Raw genomic sequence first — 20,927 nt, forward strand, 5'->3', positions numbered from 1 at the left:
AGGAGAGAGAGAAAGAGAGAGAGGGGGGGGAAGGGAGAGAGAAAGAGAAAGACGATACTTTTCTCGGCACGAAACATTGTTACCTGCGATGTAATCCGCCTTTGCCGGGCGTGTGTACACCGGGCGTAATTGTAAAACGAGCGCAAACCCGGCGAGTCTCATTAATATTTCGTTTTCTTCTTTCCTCCCTGTTGCGCGCGGGATAAAGGGAAAATGCGGGGAAGCTCTTATTTAAAATATATCGGAAAATGTCGGCGAGGGGAGACACGGTCGCCGCGGTTGCGCGGCGCGTTTGTATTCCTTTAATTTCGCTCGGCATCCGCCGCGGGGGGACAATGGGGGCGACACATTATTACGGGGGCGTCTCGCAGAGCGCGGCTTGGCGCGCGTGTTTGAAAAGCGTGTCGAGCTTAACGCCGCCTTTGTACGGCGAAAAATCGTGCTCGAAGAGACAGCCGCTTCTCTTTTTTTTTTTTCACCCTCCCGCCCCTCGCGAGATTTTTCACGGGACGTTCCATTCGTACGCGCGTGCGAAAACGGAACGTCCGCCCCCCGCCCTCCCCCCCGAAACGTACGCGAGGAATACATATTATGTAGACGTCGCGCGTGAACGCCATGCATTCAAAGGAAATCGAAAAAATGCCACGGAGCCATGGCGATAAAAAAAAAATACCAAGGCTTTCTCCCCCAGTATGAATCCCTCGTGCTGCCGCCGTTGTTGCTTGCCCCGCTGACAGCTCGCCGTATCAGTATTCTTCATATATGCGGGAAGCAGCACTGTTCAAGCGAGATTATATGTTGAAGATTGATTACGTTGCAGATTGGTTACGGTGAAAGATGTATTAATTTAATGGAAATTACCGCGACAATTTGAAAAGAGAGAAGCGAATATCTGATTGATACGGCGTCTAATTACAGTCGGAACAATGTTTGATTGAATTCGCAAAATTATTTTGAAAAGTCGTGTCAATTATATAATTGACGCACGGCTGGTTCATATAACGATATCTTCCCGTTTTATCAAAATGCGCGACGACTCTTTTCAGAAAAATAGATTTAAAATTTGTAATATTCATTTATAATATTATTCATTTATAATATTATTCATACATATAAAATCATAAAAATGACCAATTACAAAGCTAAAGCATACATTAAAAAAACATGAGAATTAACCACGAATGCTAATGAAAATAATTTTGAAAATTAACAATATTTGCAACAAATTATTTATATTTTATTGAGGTGACGCTTTTGAAAGGAAAAAGTTATTTTCACCAGCACGCGGAAACACACTTTTAAAATTATGCGTCATTTTTATATAATAATCGCCAAATTGTTAAATTTAATATTCAGCATTTTTTTCCTAACGGTATACGTTATAAATGTAAAATTCTGATAAACGTGACAAAAAATATCAGCGGGAAATAACGCGTGGCTTTTCGCGAGTGAAATATCGCATATTTAATCGCGAATTGGCGGCTGTCTTATTTCCATAATCCATAGTAAGCATACGTACATAGTAAGCATAATTAAGGTCGCATCAAGTGCATACAGCTGTTACACGCAATCGTCGTATTGGGGAATGTCACGTCGATCGTTCGCCATCGTTATGACGTCGGCGTCGATATAACGTCGCGACGGGGCGCACGTCGATTGCGGACGGGCGGCCCGCAATTAGCAATTAAAATCGGCGGCCAGGCCGATTGATTGGAGCCGCACGATATCCTGCGGGCCAATTGACTCGCCGATTATAATTACCAGCGCTAATTACACCACGACGGCACTATTACGCGGGCGACGTTCGAGCGCTCGTCGTCGCATCTATCGACTGCTTTCCGTCATCGTGGTATTGCAATTCCGACAATTTCGCTCGGAATAACGCGGGAAATAGGGGAGGGGGGGAGGGGAGGGGGGTGCGCGAAGTTTTATTTTCGCAGCGCCGAAATTGCAATCTCTCATCGAGATTTACACCTCGCCGTCTTCTCCGTTTTTGCGGGAGAAATTCGCGAATGGATTCGCGAGGTGGATACGAATATAGAAGAGAACAGACTTATATAACCATACGTACGTCGTTTTGAGCAAAGGTCGGTGTGATCGGTCCGTCGCTGGCTTCCCATTTGTCCGCGATGCGGATCGTCTCCGCCGTTTTCTGCTGCACCGATTTCGACTCGTCGAGCAACGTCAGCTCGTAAAACTCCTGAATATCTGCAACAGTCCGAAGAAAAAGGAAAAGACGTATTACCATCTGCACCGGAAGCTCTCCGCATTCGGAGGTAAAATCCCCCGTGGATCCCGTATGACCTCCAATTTCCCAGTCAGTGCGGGGGAGGAGGGGGGGGAGGGAGGTGGGGAGATTTCATTTCGTTTCTATCTGGCTCTCCTGCGTCGCCGCAAACGCCGCATGATAAATTGACCGGGGAGAGACTCGATTTACCTCCATCCGTTCACATCGGAGGAAATGGCCGAGTGACGTAACAGGGTTAACTGGGAGACAGACGATCGGTCGTATCGCATAATAATAATGGAATAATCGGCGAATCGTGGCGTTAATGCTATAATCAAGTACCCACTAGATGATAAACACGGACTTTGGGGGAGGAGATGCGCGTTCACCGGATTCAAGGGGGGTCTGGGGATCAGGCGAGCGACCTTCCTTGTTCGTTCCTCCGTCCCCCAAGACTTTAACGCGGGACGTCGTGAATGCCAGGCCCCGGCGCGATAAGGCGGTCACATAATTTTCAATAGTTACGCCACTCGCGTAACTCGAGTGGACTCTCGAGCCAGCGCGTGTCGTGGCGCCGTGCTCTCGAATATATATCACCCGGCACCGGGATACGTCGGGCGCAGGTCTCGTCTGGGTCGAAGGAGCCCGTAACTCCTTGCCAGGCGCCGCTCGCGCTTCTCCGCAACGACGTTGCGGAATAAGGGATAAGGCTGTCTCGCGACAACACCGGGTCGGACAGTGCGGAACACCGTCTGAATTAAGAATGAACCGGGTCTGAAACTTTCGGGAAAATCGATTCTCTTCGTATCGCTTGCGGTTGCATTCCTGCATTCCTGTCGCGCAATTTGGTACACGCCTGTCTCTCGCGGGTGTTTTGAAAAGTTGCAGAGAAAAATAAGTAAGCGGACAGATATTAATCCTGAAATGTGCAAGGATGCAAAGAGGTGCGGTAAAATAAACAGATTAATGTTCAAAGGAAGATGGAAATAAATGAAAACTGAAATATTAAATATTTTATTTTGCACAACAAAGATATTCGCTCAAGGTATTTCCCTTAATATTGCTGAACATTTTGACAATATTTTACATATTTAAAAAAAAAAAACCTGTCGTTATTTGACAGATTTCAAAAGTTGTAAATTTTTTCAACTCCATTTCCCTCAAGAAATCTCGTTTAATTTCTTCTCCGCAAACCGTATAATACCTTTCAGTTGAAATGATTTCTAGCACATATAAACTATGTACAAACTTTCCTGTGCTTATTGTGATATTATTCTCAATTTCTTTGCCGGACGAATGAGTGTCTTGCGTACAGTAGTCGTTAATGAATTGAAATTACAGTTAGCGCTTTGAGGCATTACTCCCGAGAGCGTCTCGTATTAATTGCTCCCGCGTGAGCAATTCCTAAAGGTAATTTCCAAGTTACATCATTACAGCACCTGTGTGTTTCGCGCAATACCAAGCTTCCTATAATTACGCTCGTTAGTCGGTCAGGCGGGCCAAGTTTCCTTTTCGCCAAGATGATGGCGGTTGTATCGGAAAAATGATATTCCCGCCACGTCGGAAATTATCAAAGCAGTCTATTATCCATACAATCAACACTTTACTCAAGCATAATTTTACAGTGTATTCATTTATTTATCTCGTTATAATAATATTATTGCAATTATTTAATGTTTTTGGGAAGTCGAGTCGATTTGAGAACGCAGTCTGCGAAATTAGTATTATCTCTAACAAGATTTCAAAACTGAGTCAAGAAAAAAGATTGGTATCGGTTCTTCCTTTGACTTTTCTGATTTTCACAGAAAAGAAATGAATTCCGTTCGTCACGTCTCATTTCATTTCTACATTTCTCACGACAACTTTAAAACGGACTAGATGCGAGTCCACCTAGTTCGTTTTTTCGCTCGCGTTAGTCTCGAAAGAATTTTTTCCTCTTTTGCCTCGAGGCAACTGAAAACATGGGAAATTTCTAGAAATAAAAAGTTTTGCGGAGCGAAACATTTTATCTGTCGAGGAGAAATTCAAGGGTTTCACTCGACTGAATTTGCTCTACCTCTTCTCCTCGACGTTACAATCAGCGTCGGAGAAATAATCTGTCGTCCGTGAGAAAATTTTAAAATATTGTTACGCGTTGCGCGCGTGATGTCTGAAATTGAGTTAAGTCGAAACGATATTGCACATTTTTCTCGATGCGTCAGTAAGAGAGAGAGAGAGAGAGAGAGAGAGAGAGAGAGAGAGAGAGAGAGAGAGAGAGAGAGAGAGAGAGATAAAAACTCTCAACTCGCGAGAGCTCTGCCTTTCATTTTCGCAATTCGAGCATCTCGTATGCCGCAGAGTCGGATATTTTACAGCGCCGGTGTCGCCAGAGGCGTTAATGCATTATAAATTTTCAAAGGGCGTCTCGAGTCTCTATCGCGATAAAAATGTACATCAATCCCGTTCGAACTCTTTCTCGATGGTGGCGACGATGGTGGCGGCCTCCCTCTCGCTATTCCGCACGATGACGGTAAATATCACCCGGCGCATTTCTCACGTGGAATGCAAGAAATATATATATATATATATATATATATATATATATATATATATATATATATATCGGAGACTTATTTCAATCCCTCGCCTTGCACGCGACGTTGACGTCGGTATGCGCACGGAATTCTTTCCGATGATGGGCACCCCGTGTATAAGCGGAGGCGCCCTTCCAGCGAACGCCAGTGCAGCCGTGACGAAACTTATCTGACATTTCGCCCCCCCCTCTCCCCCTACCTCTCTCCCGTGAAAGAGAAAGATTCTGCCACCATTACTACCACCAGCGTATAACAGGATTTACGTCTTAATCCTCATAGTACATAAAATGCGGGATAAAGATGTAAAGTGAGATGTAAAGAGAATGTAAAAAGTCTCGGCCATCTTTCAACCCTTGACACACTACTTTTGGAGAAAACGGTAGAAATTAAAAATAAATCTATACGATCCTCGGCTGAAAAATATCCACAGACGCTGATAATAATTTTTTTCAAGTACAAAATGTTGAGACTGATAAAACTGCGCGATATTGGGCCGACTTGACGGTAATTAAGTTACCCTGTAATTGAAAAATATGAGCAAAATTGCCACTTGGGTTTGCCTGCAGTTTCCAAGCCGTTTCGCGCCGATTAATTTTTATCAATCGCCAATTGTTAATTATACAAAAGACACGCTTCACCATAGTTATTCCATATGATATAGCGATAATTGATTGCGAGGCAATCACACATTCCTGTAGCGTCATCCCTTTATAATTAGCCTAATGTAACCGATGCCATCGCGGTTCGTCCTCTTACTAGGCCAATGGCTGGGATTGCAATTAGAGACGCAGCCATATCGATAATCGATGCGCGCCGCTGATGGGCACGGAATAATAATTAGATTACTGGTACTTAAATCCGATTCGCGATATGTATATATATATATACAACCACCATAGCTCCTCCATATCGATATCGCAATTGGGCCATGTTGACGTTTCACTTGTGTTCCACGCGTTATATTATATAGGTAGATGTATATTTCCTGATCGGTCGCGTGTATCATTATTATTATTACATATAGCTCCCGATATTTTCGAGTCAAGTTTCCGAAAGGTAGTCGCTGCCATAAAGTTTCGTCGCGTTCGAAACAAAAGGATGAAAAAAAAAAAAAGGTAACTCGCATGATTGAAATACAAAGACGATAAAATGCAAGATTCAAAACTTTCGAGATTTTTCCAGACGTCGTCAGAATACGCGCGATCACGAATGAGTCTTTTCTTCCTTTTCTTTTTACTCGCAGTTTATTTTACGTTCCCGCGCATTTCCCTATTTTATCCTACCGTACGACTGCCGACCGCAAAGTGCGTGCGATGAAAAAAGTTGCAACTGTACATCTAGGAGAAAATATCGCCAGTTCTGGGTTTTTCGTTAATTTTCTGCCGTTTCGCCGTTTCGCGAAACCTCCTCGCCCAGACCGCGGGCGTTACATTTGTATTTTTTTTTGTTTTTACCCTCTTTCGCGGAATTACGAGTATAGTGCTTTATTACGTATTATGGCGGTGCATTAAAAAAATTTGCGTTTCCTACGATAGCGTGACGTAAAATGGGAGAAAAAGGGTTGAGAGAGGAGAGATTAAATTTGCAACGGCGCTGCTTGACGTCGGGCATTTTTTAATGTACTTTGGCAGTTGGTATACTTTTGAATACTAATGTGCCTCGCGCGCATAACGAACGCATTTTGTTTGGTTTATCAGATGAACGTGACGGCACGTCAAAGCCCGCTCGCTGCATAAGCTTGGAACTTCCGTTGCGACACGTCGTCAAAATGAAACAACGCCGCTAACGTATGCGTAAATATTCACACGCATTAATTTGGGTTTTCCGCGTACGCTGTTTAAAATAATGAAGTAATGGAGTAATATAACACGATACGAAACACGGAAATAAAATCAGTCGGCGCAATTTTGTTCGTATTTTCAATTTCAAAATAAACATCTCGAAGGATTTTAAAAACCGTCGTTCCAAAAAAAAAAAAAAAAAAAAAAATCTTTATCCCTCCGCAAAAATGTTGGCAAGATGAAAGCAAAAGAGTAATTTACTTAAAATTTGCGTTAATATATTTTTTATACATGCCACTCTTGCCAATCAAGTGCGATTTTTTTCACATATACATTTGTATTTACGCCTCAACCCTTGCCCCTATAATTTTTCTCACCTCGGGCGGTAAAACGCACGCGCGTTGCGCAAACATTTATACGACAAATAATTTTTAATTTTCCGCAGTTTCCGGTTTCCACAAAGGGGCCGTTACGAGGGAGATCTTCTTGCTCCTTCGTCGCCCTCGTGTTCCGCTTTCGCCTTCCTCTTTAAGCGTCGGACGGAAGTGGGAAAGTTCGCTGGAGAGAAGCAGGAAGGATGGAAGTTATTTACAGAAATGGCGTATCTCGTACGGGCAGGTCTTCACGGTTGATGTTAACGAGCTCCAGTTTATCGTCGTCGTCGTCGTCGTCGTCCTCGTTCTCTCCAACCTCCTCATCGTCTCTTCATCGTCCTCCCCGCACCGCGCGCCACACATAGACTGGAAAGTTCCGTCGGTGTGGAAATTACGTGTCGCGGGGACTAAACTTCCGTCTTTCGTGGGGGAGAGGGACGAGAGGAGAGGGGGCGTTAACGCCTCGGCGTCGCGTGTAGCCGACCGACATCGGGCGTCGCGACGCTCCGGGCGTGCGAAATGGCTCGTGATGTTTCTCGCGCGTGCATATTTATCGTTTGCAAACTCGCAAGGGAAAGCGAGTGCTTTAATCCGTAGAGCTTTAATCGTTGTCAACGTTTCCGATCCGTCCGCGCAAGTTTTTCTCCATCGCCAAACAAACTTTAGGTTCGCGAGACAGTCAGGCCTGAATGAGGGAGGAGCAAGCTTCCCATTTTTTTTACTTACTTCCCTAATTTAATGTTTCCTTTTTGATTTGGCTCGCTGTTACATCTGCCCTAATTATAAAGTGTTAACACGAACTGAACAGACAATTTCGGTTAGAATTTCAAATCAATTATTGCAAGTGTACGTGTGACCTATCCATCAGTGCAATAATACATTACATACAAGAGTACTTGAATATTTATTGCTTTATTTGCTTTTGTTATTAATTATTTTATTTCGTCCTTTTTACTTGACTTAAATTTCAACAGAATTGCCTGAAAAGTATTCTTTTGTAATTTACAACGCTCGTCTACTTCTTGGAAATAATCACTTAGTGGTGATGCTCGAATCATGAATAGTCACTTTGGTTCCCGTAGATTCGGAAACCGCAATGAATTTCGTGCGATAGAAGATTGAGGAGGAAGGATCGTCGAGATTATCTTTGAATCGTTCATTTATCGACGATTCTCTTACAATTACTAATCCTGTGAGTGCGACACTTGATTCCATGTGAGAGAGATCTAATGCGTTCGAATGATCGACACGAAATCTCCAGCAATAATTATATTCGCGATAAGTGTGTTTGAATATCGATGCATAAGAAATGAAAGGAGATTTACTTTATGAGAAAATATGATTATTGATTCAATTTCCAGTAGATTGCTGATAAAGAAAAAATACGTGTTGCATCTGAGATTATTTTTTATGTCGATAGAAAGGGAATATTATTATATATTCCTTCCCTCGCCTCTTCTCCAACATATTACAATAATTTTTGAATATTTACGATACGATATTTCTTCTGTATAAATATAAATTATAATTTTATAATTTAAAGGTAACATCAACTGTAATTCTTCTTACAACGTAAAATTTACACCTCAGACTAAAACTTATTTAGGTTTAAAAAGTAAAAATGGATTTGGCAATCGATAATTTGAAATGAGAAGTATTGAGATTTGCTATTAGCGTAGTTCTTATGGAACTTTAATTTAATTTTATTTGATATTGTACACACCGTCGTCATCCGAATGAAACTCTTGGAAATCTTCCGACTCCTACGGGACCGTTAAAAGTTCATTCGAACTATCCGTCACTAATACAATTTCGCACTGTGCTGCGAGTTTTAGATAGAATGAAGTCGTGCGAGAGAATCGCGGTGAGGCTCGCATAGCTTCGTCGGGATATCGTGTGAAATGTTCGCTATAAAGCCACGTGCGGTGCAACACGTAGCGCACAGCTAAATCACCTGTGGTGCGACCAGATAGAATGAAAATTCTATTGCGCATACGGTAAATCGCTTACAGCGATCAGCAAGCGTCTATTTTCGCGGCATACCAAAATTACCTTCATGCTCCATATCGTTTTGGAGAATCTGACGGCTAAACGCACGCGTCCAATCAATGCAGATATAATATCATCAAAATTAATTAAACGTAAGACGACTCAAGAGTATAGAGAGAGAGAGAGAGAGAGAGAGAGAGAGAGAGAGAGACTCAATTTCTCCGCAGACCTCAAATGTTTATTTATGTGTTATTTACGTACGTAAAAAGTTTGATTTGTTATGCAAGTCAGGGGAGGCAACTCGAAACATCGCTGGCAAATGCAACAAAGTACGTACATGTAATTACATAGAGATGCAATATTATGCATAATGATCTCACGCGAATTTGCCGTTGTGCACGCGAGGTCTGTAACAAGACTACTCGTAGATTAGATTTGTGATTAGTTGAGATGTTATACATTGTAAGACATTGGTGCTGAATAACGCAGAGATAACCGAGAACATTTCTTGGTTGGAACTCTAATACGCCGGTTGCTTTATTATTATCAAGTAATTAATTATAACAATCCAAAGAGTGGAGGAATAATAACGAATTATTTTAACAAATGGCCAAGTTCGTTTCCCGTCTGTGTCTTCAAAATACAAACTTTGAAATTAACGTGTTGTAATTTAATGAAATAATATATGAATTTATTTTAAATTATATAAAAAAAGGTAATTAATTGTATATGTAAAATGTAGTTTCGAAGATTATTTCATTTTTTTTTAAATTCTTCATAAAAATTTCAAAATTATTTCACATTATTTTCTGCTTATACATTATATAACATTTTAATTATTATAAAACGGAGAGGCCTGCCTGCCGTAAATGTGACCCAGATATCGTCAATCGACCGCGGGGCATCGTCTGAGTCTAAGTGCAGAGCATCGTATCTGCGTATAGCGGTTTAATGGCTTTGCTGCGCAGTCAAATTTTGCTAAAAGGTAGCGATATATAAGCTCCGCAGCAACCCAAATACGCGAAAATCGTATACTCCAAGAGAGACATTGCAGCTTTATGGCGAACTCTTGTCGATATATGTATTTGTTGTTTAAAGCAGCGTTGAAGCTGCAACATTTGGCAAACATTTCATATTATGTATATGTATTCGGTCACTTTCCCTTTATCCAAAATTATTTTGTAAATACACGTTAGCCATTAAGGCTGAATTTTACACACGATTGAATTAAAAGACATACCTTATTCATGAAACATCTCAGAATATTATTCGGTAAAAGAAGACTATCTTTCAGAAATCTAGTAATCACAACTTACTCTCCACCTTGAATATAGACAGTAAATGCAAAGCTCTCAGATAGAAAAAAATATTTGATCGCATTTGCGTATGCTGTTCGGAATGGCGTAGAGTATGCGTCGTTCGTTTTTTTTTTAATTACGGGGGGGGGGGAGGGGCATTTATGGAGATGGCCGAGCGGTTGATCGAATCGGCGAACGAAACGATTCTCCTCCAGAACTTGTCGAGATCTTCGAATAGCCCGATACCAATTCCTGCTCGAGATGCGGATCACGTTTATCGGATTATGCGGGCGGAATGGCACACAGACTCGTGGGTGTGTCGAGAAAGAGAGGGACAAGGTGAGTCGGCGGGGGGGGGGGGGGGGGAGAGCCGACGGTGGGAAAAGGTGGAATGAGAGACACCTGAATATCCCAACGCTGACATTTCTACGGTTTCGTTTTACAGCCGGCGATTTAATTGCGTACAGCGAACCGGCGCTTCGTTAGCACGCGACCGACCGCTGTTCGACTTGCAAAAATCTGACGTAAAGTCGGCGCCATTGGTGTGATTGCATTAACGATGCGATCGCCGATGCGATGACACCCGATAAAAATAGTAAGCGCAAAGATCGCGCGAGGCAACGTTTCCCTCGTATTTTACAGGAAACTAGATCGTGTCAAGAAATAGCATCTTTTGGTTGTGTCTAATTTTTTTTCAATCAATGTTTCGACCGAACGCATGCTTCGAATAAAACTATTCGAAAAAATGTAACAAATATATGGACACCAAGATGAACGATAGATGTACGCATTGAGTTCTCTCTCTCTCTCTCTCTCTCTCTCTCTCTCTCTCTGTCATGTATAATTAATTAAAGAATAAATAAATAAAAATATATATATTTTATATATTGAAATGCTTCTTCCGAGTAAAACTTTTAGTTGTTTTATAATTTTTCAGTTATGATAATTCTCAGTTATATATTCAATCTGATTAAACATGATTGGATTTGTGCTAAAGCTGTGATAATTTTATAACAGCTTAATTTCATGAGCTTTCCGAGGAAGATAATTATTTCATGAGCATTGTTCTCTTCGCAAGTATATATCCCTCTTGTGACCACATAATATTATGTCTTCCTCTGCAAAAGCACCGGTCGATACGAGCATTAATTTTTCACTTCAATTTCCTTCCTGTCTCTCAAATGAGAAAATAGTCGCGTCGAATATTTTCTACTAGTCTTCACCTATGTATGTACCGTCCATCCACATTATTACACACACACACACACACACACACACACACACACACACACACACACACACACACACACACACACACACACACACACACACACACACACACACCACACAAATTTTCCACGGCTGTTGGGGAATGATAACACAGGCGTAATTCATTTTTAATCCCTGTTTGTCCCGTGCGACGGACAGAACGCACGTGCGCTTGTTTATTTCTGACTTTCATCGAGTTTGCTAAATGATGCGCCGAGATTATTGCACCTCGCACGTTCGCGAGTAATTAATTAAACGTGGTAATCCGCTTGGAAAAAAGTGGACGTGATTTTGCAGACAACAGATCGAAAAGACACAAAACAAAATACACACATGTAATGCGCAAAATTATAATAATATCAAGAGATAGATCTCGGTCTTTCACCCTGGAAATTTATCAAAACAACCAAAAACTAAATTACATCGTATATGTATACATACATATCGTATATAGTATGTAAAATCGTTCGCTCGGGCTCTCCTTACCGAGCTCATCAGTTAACGTCCGATGCCTTTGACCCGCGTGAATGGATCGTGAAATTGAGTTACGTCAACGGAATTATGCAACGGTTAATCTCCGAAAGCTCTTCTTCGCTCGCGAGCTCTCTTCCGAAAATGATCAAGTTTCACCCGGCCGATAAGGTATATTGGATAAGATAAATGGGTGGACGTCCGTACGGGCCAGTGATGTCTGAAGGTCGGTTGCGCGAGGGCAATTTATCAAACCTTTCATATATTTATTATCGGGCCGGCTACGGCATCGGTCGGCCGGACTGACGCTGATAATCGGGGCTCGAGCTAACGCCACGAAGATGAATTCGCTATCGCGTTGGACGCAGCTTTCTAATTACTCGCTAGAAATTATAGCCCGCCGCGCCGATATCTCTGCAGTATTAAAACCTCATTGGATTTTTTTCCTTAAATCATTCAACCGCCAGCGATCCACTCCCGGCTCGCACCGTCAATCGCTCGCTCGTCCCTCGCTCTTAGTCATGAATTTTTAATTGGTTTAAAGTTACAGGAGGGAGTTTGTTTCCTTTGGCCATATTTCATTTCGTCGATTACCGCCAAATTAAGAGATGCGCAATAATTTTGAGCGCGATATTACCGCGGGCGACGACGATTAATGCTTGACAAGCAAATTGCCTGTCGTGGGATTGACGAAGTACTTTGAAGGAAGCTAGGGACTCATAAATCAACTTTGTAATTAACAACGTGATACGGGAAAGCTTTTGGTATTCGCACGAAAAAATGTATCACAGAATATAAATTGCAATTGGCAATATTAAAAACGAAAATAAATTTCAATAGTACTAAATTGCTAATATTTTCTTCAATGTGAAATGTTTCGCGCAATCAATCAAAAAAACTGTGAGAATTTGACAGCAAAAAGGAGAGAGAGAGAGAGAGAGAGAGAGAGAGAGAGAGAGAGAGAGAGAGAGAGATTTCCGCCGTCGTACTCTCCGGTTGACGTAATTACATGGTGGTTCCTGAGGGACCACCCCTCCCCCCCCCACGGGAAGTCGCAATCTCGCAAGAGTCATAACGTATAATAATAGCTACTTAATCGCGAGAAATCAAGTTTTCTACGTGACGTCGCAAGTCTTGGGCTTGCCCGAGCGCCTCCGAGACGTTGGGAATACCACCATTGTTGTCCGCTACATAGTAGCGAGGTATTGTATAAGAAATTTGATTGTATGATCAGACGAGGTTTTTCCTGACTCGAGAAGCAGCAGAAAGAAAATCGTTTCTTCCATCGTCTATAAGCATTGTTGCCGAGGCAACACGAAGTAGCACGAACAACGGCATCTGTCGTGCGTGATTTCATCCCTTTTTTTTTTGGCCGGCAATTCCCGCAATTGCACCGTCAAAATTTTCGCGGCTTTGAACAATTTTATTTTCACGAAAGAGATATTAAAAAGAAAAAAAAAAAAAACAAAAACAAAAAACAGGAGGAAAGAATTCGAGATATGCACCGACGGAGAGATGCCGATTATTTTGCCTCTGGTTGATGGCTCGCCTCGTTGTCTCTGCCGAGAGAGAGATGTGTTATGAGTTAGACGCGAGTTGGAACGATCGCGCGTGCCGATCGGGGTGGCTGACGGGATGCATTATTGCGTTTAGGGGAATGCCAGAAACGCCAGAATCGGGTCGTAGACGCGAGCATCGCATCGGGTGTAGACGCGATCCTAACGCGGGGAACATTTGCGGAATTGCTCGACTTCGTTTCTTCGAATCCCGCGGGCCAAGCGGACTCGAAGCTGCATCCACGGATGCAGCTTCGTAGCTTTCGTCGCTGATTGCGATTCGCAATCCAGCCATTCTTGCCCCCGCTTCGCGCACGCCAGAAGCCGGAGAGCAGTCTGAGATGTAGTGCGATATATAATACCTCGTGTCTTGATAATGCAAAAACGAAATTAGAAGCTCGGGCATTCTCAGGATGAGAGTCCGAGAAATAATTATTTTCAAATAACTGACAAGTCTCGCATCCGAGACAAATCTCTCGATCCCGAGGTGCAGCATTTAACGAGGAGAAAATTTCGCGAAATATATATATATATATATAAAACATTATTACTCGCATCTCTTATCGGTAATTACAACTTGCAACACTGCCGTGTGCGCTTTATCGCATTATCTTCTTGCATTATCTCGCACAGACTGCGGCATAATACATGTTGTTAATATCTGGCGCGGTATGGCGAGAATAAAAAAAAAAGTGTAATAAAATCGTGAAATAAATGCGGGGAAATGTTTACTCCACGGTAATCTCTTTGTTTCAGCCCGCACATAGTCCAATGGCATTTTATTGAAAATTAAAAACATTTAACTTTGTTTTTTTAAATTAAGGGGAGGAAAGAATAATATAATCCGTTCCTCGATTTTCATCTGAGAATTTATTGCAATCCACGCGATCCACGCAGCCATGTTGCGTTTATATCCGTAGATAAGTAATTATATCACATTCATAGGATGTGTATACCTGTATGTTGTTAAGTGCGATATTACTTGGAATCACAGCAAACTATTATTGCTCAAACTATTATACTTGTAACCTTCATGAAAATGCCAGCACTTCATTAGCGCTAATTATCCATTCGCATTGCGAACGTCGTTCAGGCAAACATAATATTGTGCAGGATTTGCAGACACCACAGGCAAATTCGGATGTTCGTACATAAATTAATACGACATGTCGAAATTGTTACACGGGTATGGATAATTAGTCGCATCGCATCTTGTCGCATACGATGCATTATTTCCGCAAAACTTACATTAAAAAAAAAACACGCGCATGCGTGTTCCCCGTTATATAAACATAATTCGCTACATTAATAATAATAATAATAATAATAAGAAGAAGAAATAAAGTTTCCAGGCAGATTTGTTACGTCACTTTTTGTTAAATTATCATCGAGAATATCATCGGTTGGAAAGCAGGCGGCACAGGAGAAAGATTTGCGATAAAGAAGATCGCGTCCCTCAAGATCAAGAGGTTAGACTTTAGATCCCGCGATGTTCAACAAGACGGGATGAGTTTGCTCGCGAAAGTGACGGCAGCGTCGAACAAGCGCCACTAATTGCTTTCTAGAGAAGGGAGAGAGGGTAAGTTAATTGGTGCAGTTAGTTTCGTCAGAGGGCGAAACTCAGAAGTGAATAGAGCTCACTGTACGTGTGCGATGTGGCGAAATATAGGATATCCCTCGCATCTCTCGCCGTCTCTTTCATTTCGGCTATTGGATTCTTTCGCCGGTTGTGGATCGATTTTTCCTTAACGAAAATTTTATCGGATATCCCTTAGCCTTTGATAAGTTTATATACCTTGATAATATCGGATATCGCTTGATACCCCTCGAAACCCCAAATTCCACATTTTTTTAAAAATTTAGGATTAAATCCTAATTGAGAGATAAAAAGCTCGGGATTCTTTAAATTTATCTTCAATTCGAACAAAAGACACGCTGTTTCATCCAACACATTGTGAGGTTGGAAGATGATTGGAAGAGGAAAAAATAAAAAAAAAAAAAAGAAAAATTCAAGGAATATAAAAGAAAGAGATAATAAAAGAATACACATACAAAATACATACACATAAGTAGAGAAAATTGTATGCGAAACTCGACTTTTCACAGCATATGAAAAATATAAAAATATTTTTCAAAACAACCTCAGATAAAAACAACAAATTATCTTTTCATATTACAATAAGAAAATAATAATATTTTACTGTAATATGATATTCATTAAAAAGAGCAACAGCAATTCATTAATAAATCCACATGTAGCATAATTAAATGTACACGTAATATTTAATTAATTTCGACAAGTTGCAGCAACCTTTCTGCGTAATTAAAAAATAAAATTGCAACAAAATAAAATAATAACAGCTGCTTTGGACAAACGTTTTTGTAATTAGACTAATGTGTTATGACACCCGCCTTTACAATTTCTAATTCCATATAAACTTCAATTTTTAAAACGCATTTCTGAAATCCGTGAGACGTAATAATTCTTTGCAGATTTTTTTTACAGAAAGTTTCATAAAGTATGTCGTCTCGATGAGGCTGGAGTGAAAGTTCTCGGATGTGAAATTATAACTTTTGGGCGAAGATCTTTCTCGGATAATCGATCGGGAGTAGCTCGCAAACTGCTTTTCTCAACGAGCTCCTCTCGAGCTCACATTTAATCGTAACAGCAACGAATAATAGTCGTGTAATGCTGAAAGTTTTTAGAGAGCAATTTTACAAGTGCTTGCAATTCAGTTACAGAAATTGTAGGAATAACTATTACCGCGAATTTAATGTTTGTACAAATGGAGGAAGGAATTATACAGAAATATCGTGAGAAATGACGCATAAATAATATTTGAATAATTTATCTCGAAATAATTTATGTGCACACAAAGTGCACGAGATTTCGATATTTTGCTCGTTACAGGAAATGCGAAGAAACGTTCAACTTGCAACGCACGTTAGATGCGTAATTAAAATTTTGTTGCAAACTATTTGATAATAGAGGGAAAAGTAATATTTGGTTGACGATTACTTTTTACAAACTTTTATTTACAAATAAAATATCTTTGTAATTTTTTTTTTGTGTGTACAATATGCGAAGAACTTTAAACATTTCGCCGGATGCACATAGGACAGCGGTGAAAATTAAAACTGAGACAAACGTTTGAAATCAACGCAGCCTTTTGTCCTTTAACTGTGAAAGTACTGAAATAGCTTTTCCAGCTTTCCTAGCTTTCACAGGTATCTCGATTACGTTTGCGGAATATCTCTTGCAAATTTGCAACGAGAGATTATTTTTTTAGCAATAAATACGTCGATACGAATTGATAGGTGTGTTTAACGCATTTTTGACAACACTAATTTCTCGTAACTCTTTATTTTAATTAACGTATATATTGTATACGTCTATTTAACAAATAATTAATTTTTAATCAGGCTTACTGAAAAAAAAAAAAAAACTCTTTATAAATTTAGATCAATTTCCACATTTTATAATAAACGAATTAATAAATAATGAAGAGTACGTTATTATTTCGCAGAGAATTGTAGAATTTCCCTTTAATATAACATGTCACGTACGCAGAATGCGCGTTGAGCGGCTTCAGGAACGGACTTTTTTAATTATGCTCATTAGTACAGGCTAGCGAGGGACGTTGGCTCGCTTCTAACTACCTTTATTTTCGTGAAATTACGACATACCACATATATATCTAAAACTGCAAAAAGGCAGTTATCGCTCTCTTGTCCGTCATAAATTTAATGGCATCTAACTAGCTGGAATCTCTTTCAAGAGCAAAGCCTTTCTCTAAACAGGCGAACGTTCATCGAAAACAAGGATTTTGACGACTATTTTATTGCAGAAAGATATATCCAAAGGATTTCCTTTCGTCACAATATTTGCCTTGAATTACCGTACCACAATTCCGATTTAAGAGAAAAGTAATAAATTTAAAAAATCGATTCCGAGACATCGACGTATCGTATGAATTATTTTCAATTAGGGGATCTTTTATCTATAGAAAAATTGCATCCCGGGACAGAAGAGTATCGGAGAGCACGGCGGTGTTATTATCGCAAAAGTCCGAAACTTTTTCTCAACCCTTCCTTCCCCTGTCTCCTACTTTCTCAACCACTTTCTTCCGTTCCATTTTATCTAACCTCACTGTGTGTGAGGTCCTCGCGGGACAGCTGCGGGCTGGATGGAAGATAATAAACTCGAAACAATACGGCGGTCGCCGTTCGCAACACAACACGAACATGCTTTCAGCTTTAAAGCACGATACTGCTGAGTCGCCGTTACACCAGGCGCGAGGAAAACTATTTCATAACTAGGTCGTACGTAATATGACGTGTGTGTGTGTGTGTGTGTGTGTGTGTGTGTGTGTGTGTGTGCGCGTGTGTGTGGATGATGGTGTGTCGGTGCTGCCGCAGACCGATGCCAGATAAAGAGAGAAAGGAGACAATCCGCCGGGCAAGAGGTTCTCTCCTCTCCTCACCTGTCGCTCCAGCTGGAAAAGCTCGGCGAATTTTAGTTATGCGCGTCGCGGTATAACTAAGCGGACACGGTAAAAGGGAGAGACTTTGTCGGCATCACGTGCGAGTGAGATTGTTATCCAAGAGGGATGAAAAATTTACTAAAGCCTTCGGCTCATCTGGTTTAACTCCGCCGACATCCGGCGTCTTTCACTCCATTGCATTCGCAGCGATCCCAGCGATTTTGATCAGTACACCGAGTACACCGTATAGTTAAATAATTTACCAGCTAACGTACTCTTAAATTTTTCCCAATAATCAGAAATACCGTCGGCCTGTTTCGCTGCTGATGTGATAAATTCATAGAAGGATCTACACACAGATAGATGCAAATTAATCCTGTTACACGTTGTAGGGTAGAGTCGACTTTTACTGTTATATATTGACTCACTGACGGTAACTAACTCTCGACCTCATTATGCATCCGTTAATATACATACTCAAAAGACTATGCTCGCTAGGTCTCAGCTGTGCTCTCACTAAGAACGCGACCGCTACAATAAACTGGAAACGACTCGCTCATCCATTAAACTCCGTCTTGCACGGTAACATTAGTTATCTCGCGTACCATCTCGTAGCGTTTCCCGGCTCGAGACTGCACTGATGAAACGCCGGTTGACATTTGCAATTCACGAGTCCGCCATCTAGGCATTGTACAACAATCAAGAAATTATTGAAACTAAACAACTGTCACATTTTGTAATAAATTACAACAGAAAAAAAAAAAATAAATTGATACTATACTGCGGAAAAAAAACCTGCAATTTTTAATACCGCACAAGAAGAAATGTATGTGCACAAATAAATATCAACTTGTAAAAGTAAAGAAATATATAATAATAATTAAATTTATAAAAAGATTAACAATGCAATTTATAAAAAAATTTTTAAATATATTATGAAATATACATTATATATATATATATATATATATATGAATAACTATAATTTTGAAAAATAGGTACATTTTTTATAAAAAATAGAAATGATCGACTATTTTGAACTTTCTTGAATATAAATCACTATGCCACGCAGTCGACTAAATTCATGAGCATGTATTTTTTGCATTTTACATTTATAAAAATAGAGAACTTATTATTATATTTTATTAAAAAAATAATTGTTAAATTCAGCCATTGTCATCCTACACACGATTATCATCGACGCGTCGAAATTGATTCTTTGCGCTTGCGCGGACGTTCGGACATAGAGAGGGAGGGAGAAAGAGAGAGAGAGAGAAAGAGACGTAGTCTCGCGCTGCCCACAGCATAATAATAGCATTGCATAAAAGCCACGCGTAACAAACTTCGCAACTCTGCATCACAATGCAGTCGCGAGCCAGTAGATGAAGGGCGTGTTGATAAGTACAACACGACGACAGCTCCCTTTATGCACGACTCGCACGACGAGACGAACGGAAGTTCCACTCGATTTTCCAACCTGTACTATCGCACGGACGCGCGCCCCGATCGGATTGTACTACCTTTTTTTGTATAAGCCTTTTTTATTATCCGTATACTGCTCCAAAATGCACGAGCTCGCGCCATCCATCACTGTCCCATCGATAATGTTTCCTAACGAGCGAGCGCCCCGGGTTTTGGCTGCATCACGACACGTACTCGGCAAAGTTTTCTTATGCTCTTGCAATATGCCGGGGCCGCGTTACGGCATGGAGGATGGAGAAAAAACGGAAGATGGAAGAACTTTCTGAATTTATGGTGGAGAAGCCACTGGAATCGAAGTAGGTCGCGGTTACGACGGAGAACGGCATGTGAGAAAGGAGAAATACAATCGCTCTACTCGCGCTCTACTCGGCGTGTCGTGACAATTATATGTCGATAATTTCCGTCGTGCGTTACGTCGTGCTGCTACGTGTTTTGCGTTTTAGCAGCACTCGGTACTCGTTGGCAATTTAACAATCGGCCATACTTCAAGTTTCACCAAGAGGGAACGCGGAGGGAATTGCGTTGGGAGCGCGTTTTCCTTTCTTCCGAAACGATTTCTCTTATTATCCCCGCGTCGGTGTTTTCGCGATATCCAACGATCGAAGTCACGCACCGCCGGCTATATTCCGGCACAATTCCTTTCGGCGAACGTTCGTGTCGTCGCTTCCGTACCGTTTCCCCCCACGGAGCCCGAAACTTTTTCACACGAAGCTTACATTCGAGCGCTCGAGAGGCGCTGGATTTTTAACGAGATATTTGAAAAGCATTTTAACATTAACGAGAAAGGCGAGCGTAACGCGTACGGCATGCGATTGATTGATGATTCGAGTCATCGGAAATTTCTTTCATCGCGTACAACGCGCGACTACATTCTACAAAATGTAATGCTGCGTTTGTTCGCCGTGTTCGACGGGAAATTGCGTCAAAACTCAAAATCCCCGAATATATATATATACAGATAATCGAATAAAGAGACATTAAAAGACACTCTACCTTCTTTCGCCTGAACGTATCCGTGCACTTCGCAGTAACTTCCAGCCGGGCCAGCCGCACCAGGAGTGTCCAACGTGAACAGAGTGTTGGCGGAAGAGCTGACACCGTCGTCGGACATTGTCTGTAACAGGCTGGTAGCCTGCGACAAGGTGCGTTGCTGCTGGTGATGCTGGTGATGATGATGATGGTGCTGCTGTTGCTGCTGCTGCTGCAGCTGCATTTGCTGTTGCTGCTGCTGCTGCTGCTGCTGAGCGAGCATCTCCTCGTGGCGACATTTCGAGCAACGACGCATCTCGGAGCGGACACGCAGCAGCCAAACCATGCCGAAGAGCGCCATAGCAACCTCGAGACCCGCTGACCTCGATGGGTGCTTCATGCTCGCGGGGTTAAGGTCATCGAGGCTCTGGGAGCCAGCGCGACACATATCACC

The 20,927-nt window shown here is 41.4% G+C and overlaps 1 protein-coding gene across 8 annotated transcripts in view; it reads right to left on the reverse strand.

Moving 5' to 3' along the window:
* dlg1 (MAGUK family member discs large 1) overlaps positions 1 to 20,927 on the reverse strand; it is a 281,985-nt gene extending 261,058 nt beyond the window's left edge. For all 8 annotated transcript variants that reach the window (XM_089073511.1, XM_089073507.1, XM_089073506.1 and 5 more), the window contains exons 1-2: positions 20,498 to 20,927; positions 2,072 to 2,208 (exon numbers count right to left, since the gene is read on the reverse strand). In XM_089073511.1, coding sequence (XP_088929637.1) covers positions 2,072 to 2,208; positions 20,498 to 20,921 — 561 coding nt within the window. In that variant the 5' untranslated portion in view covers positions 20,922 to 20,927. The remainder of the gene's footprint in view (positions 1 to 2,071; positions 2,209 to 20,497) is intronic.

Source organism: Pogonomyrmex barbatus, unplaced genomic scaffold, assembly GCF_055798465.1.
Source record: "Pogonomyrmex barbatus isolate J1 unplaced genomic scaffold, ASM5579846v1 scaffold15, whole genome shotgun sequence".
Lineage (NCBI taxonomy): Eukaryota > Metazoa > Arthropoda > Insecta > Hymenoptera > Formicidae > Pogonomyrmex > Pogonomyrmex barbatus.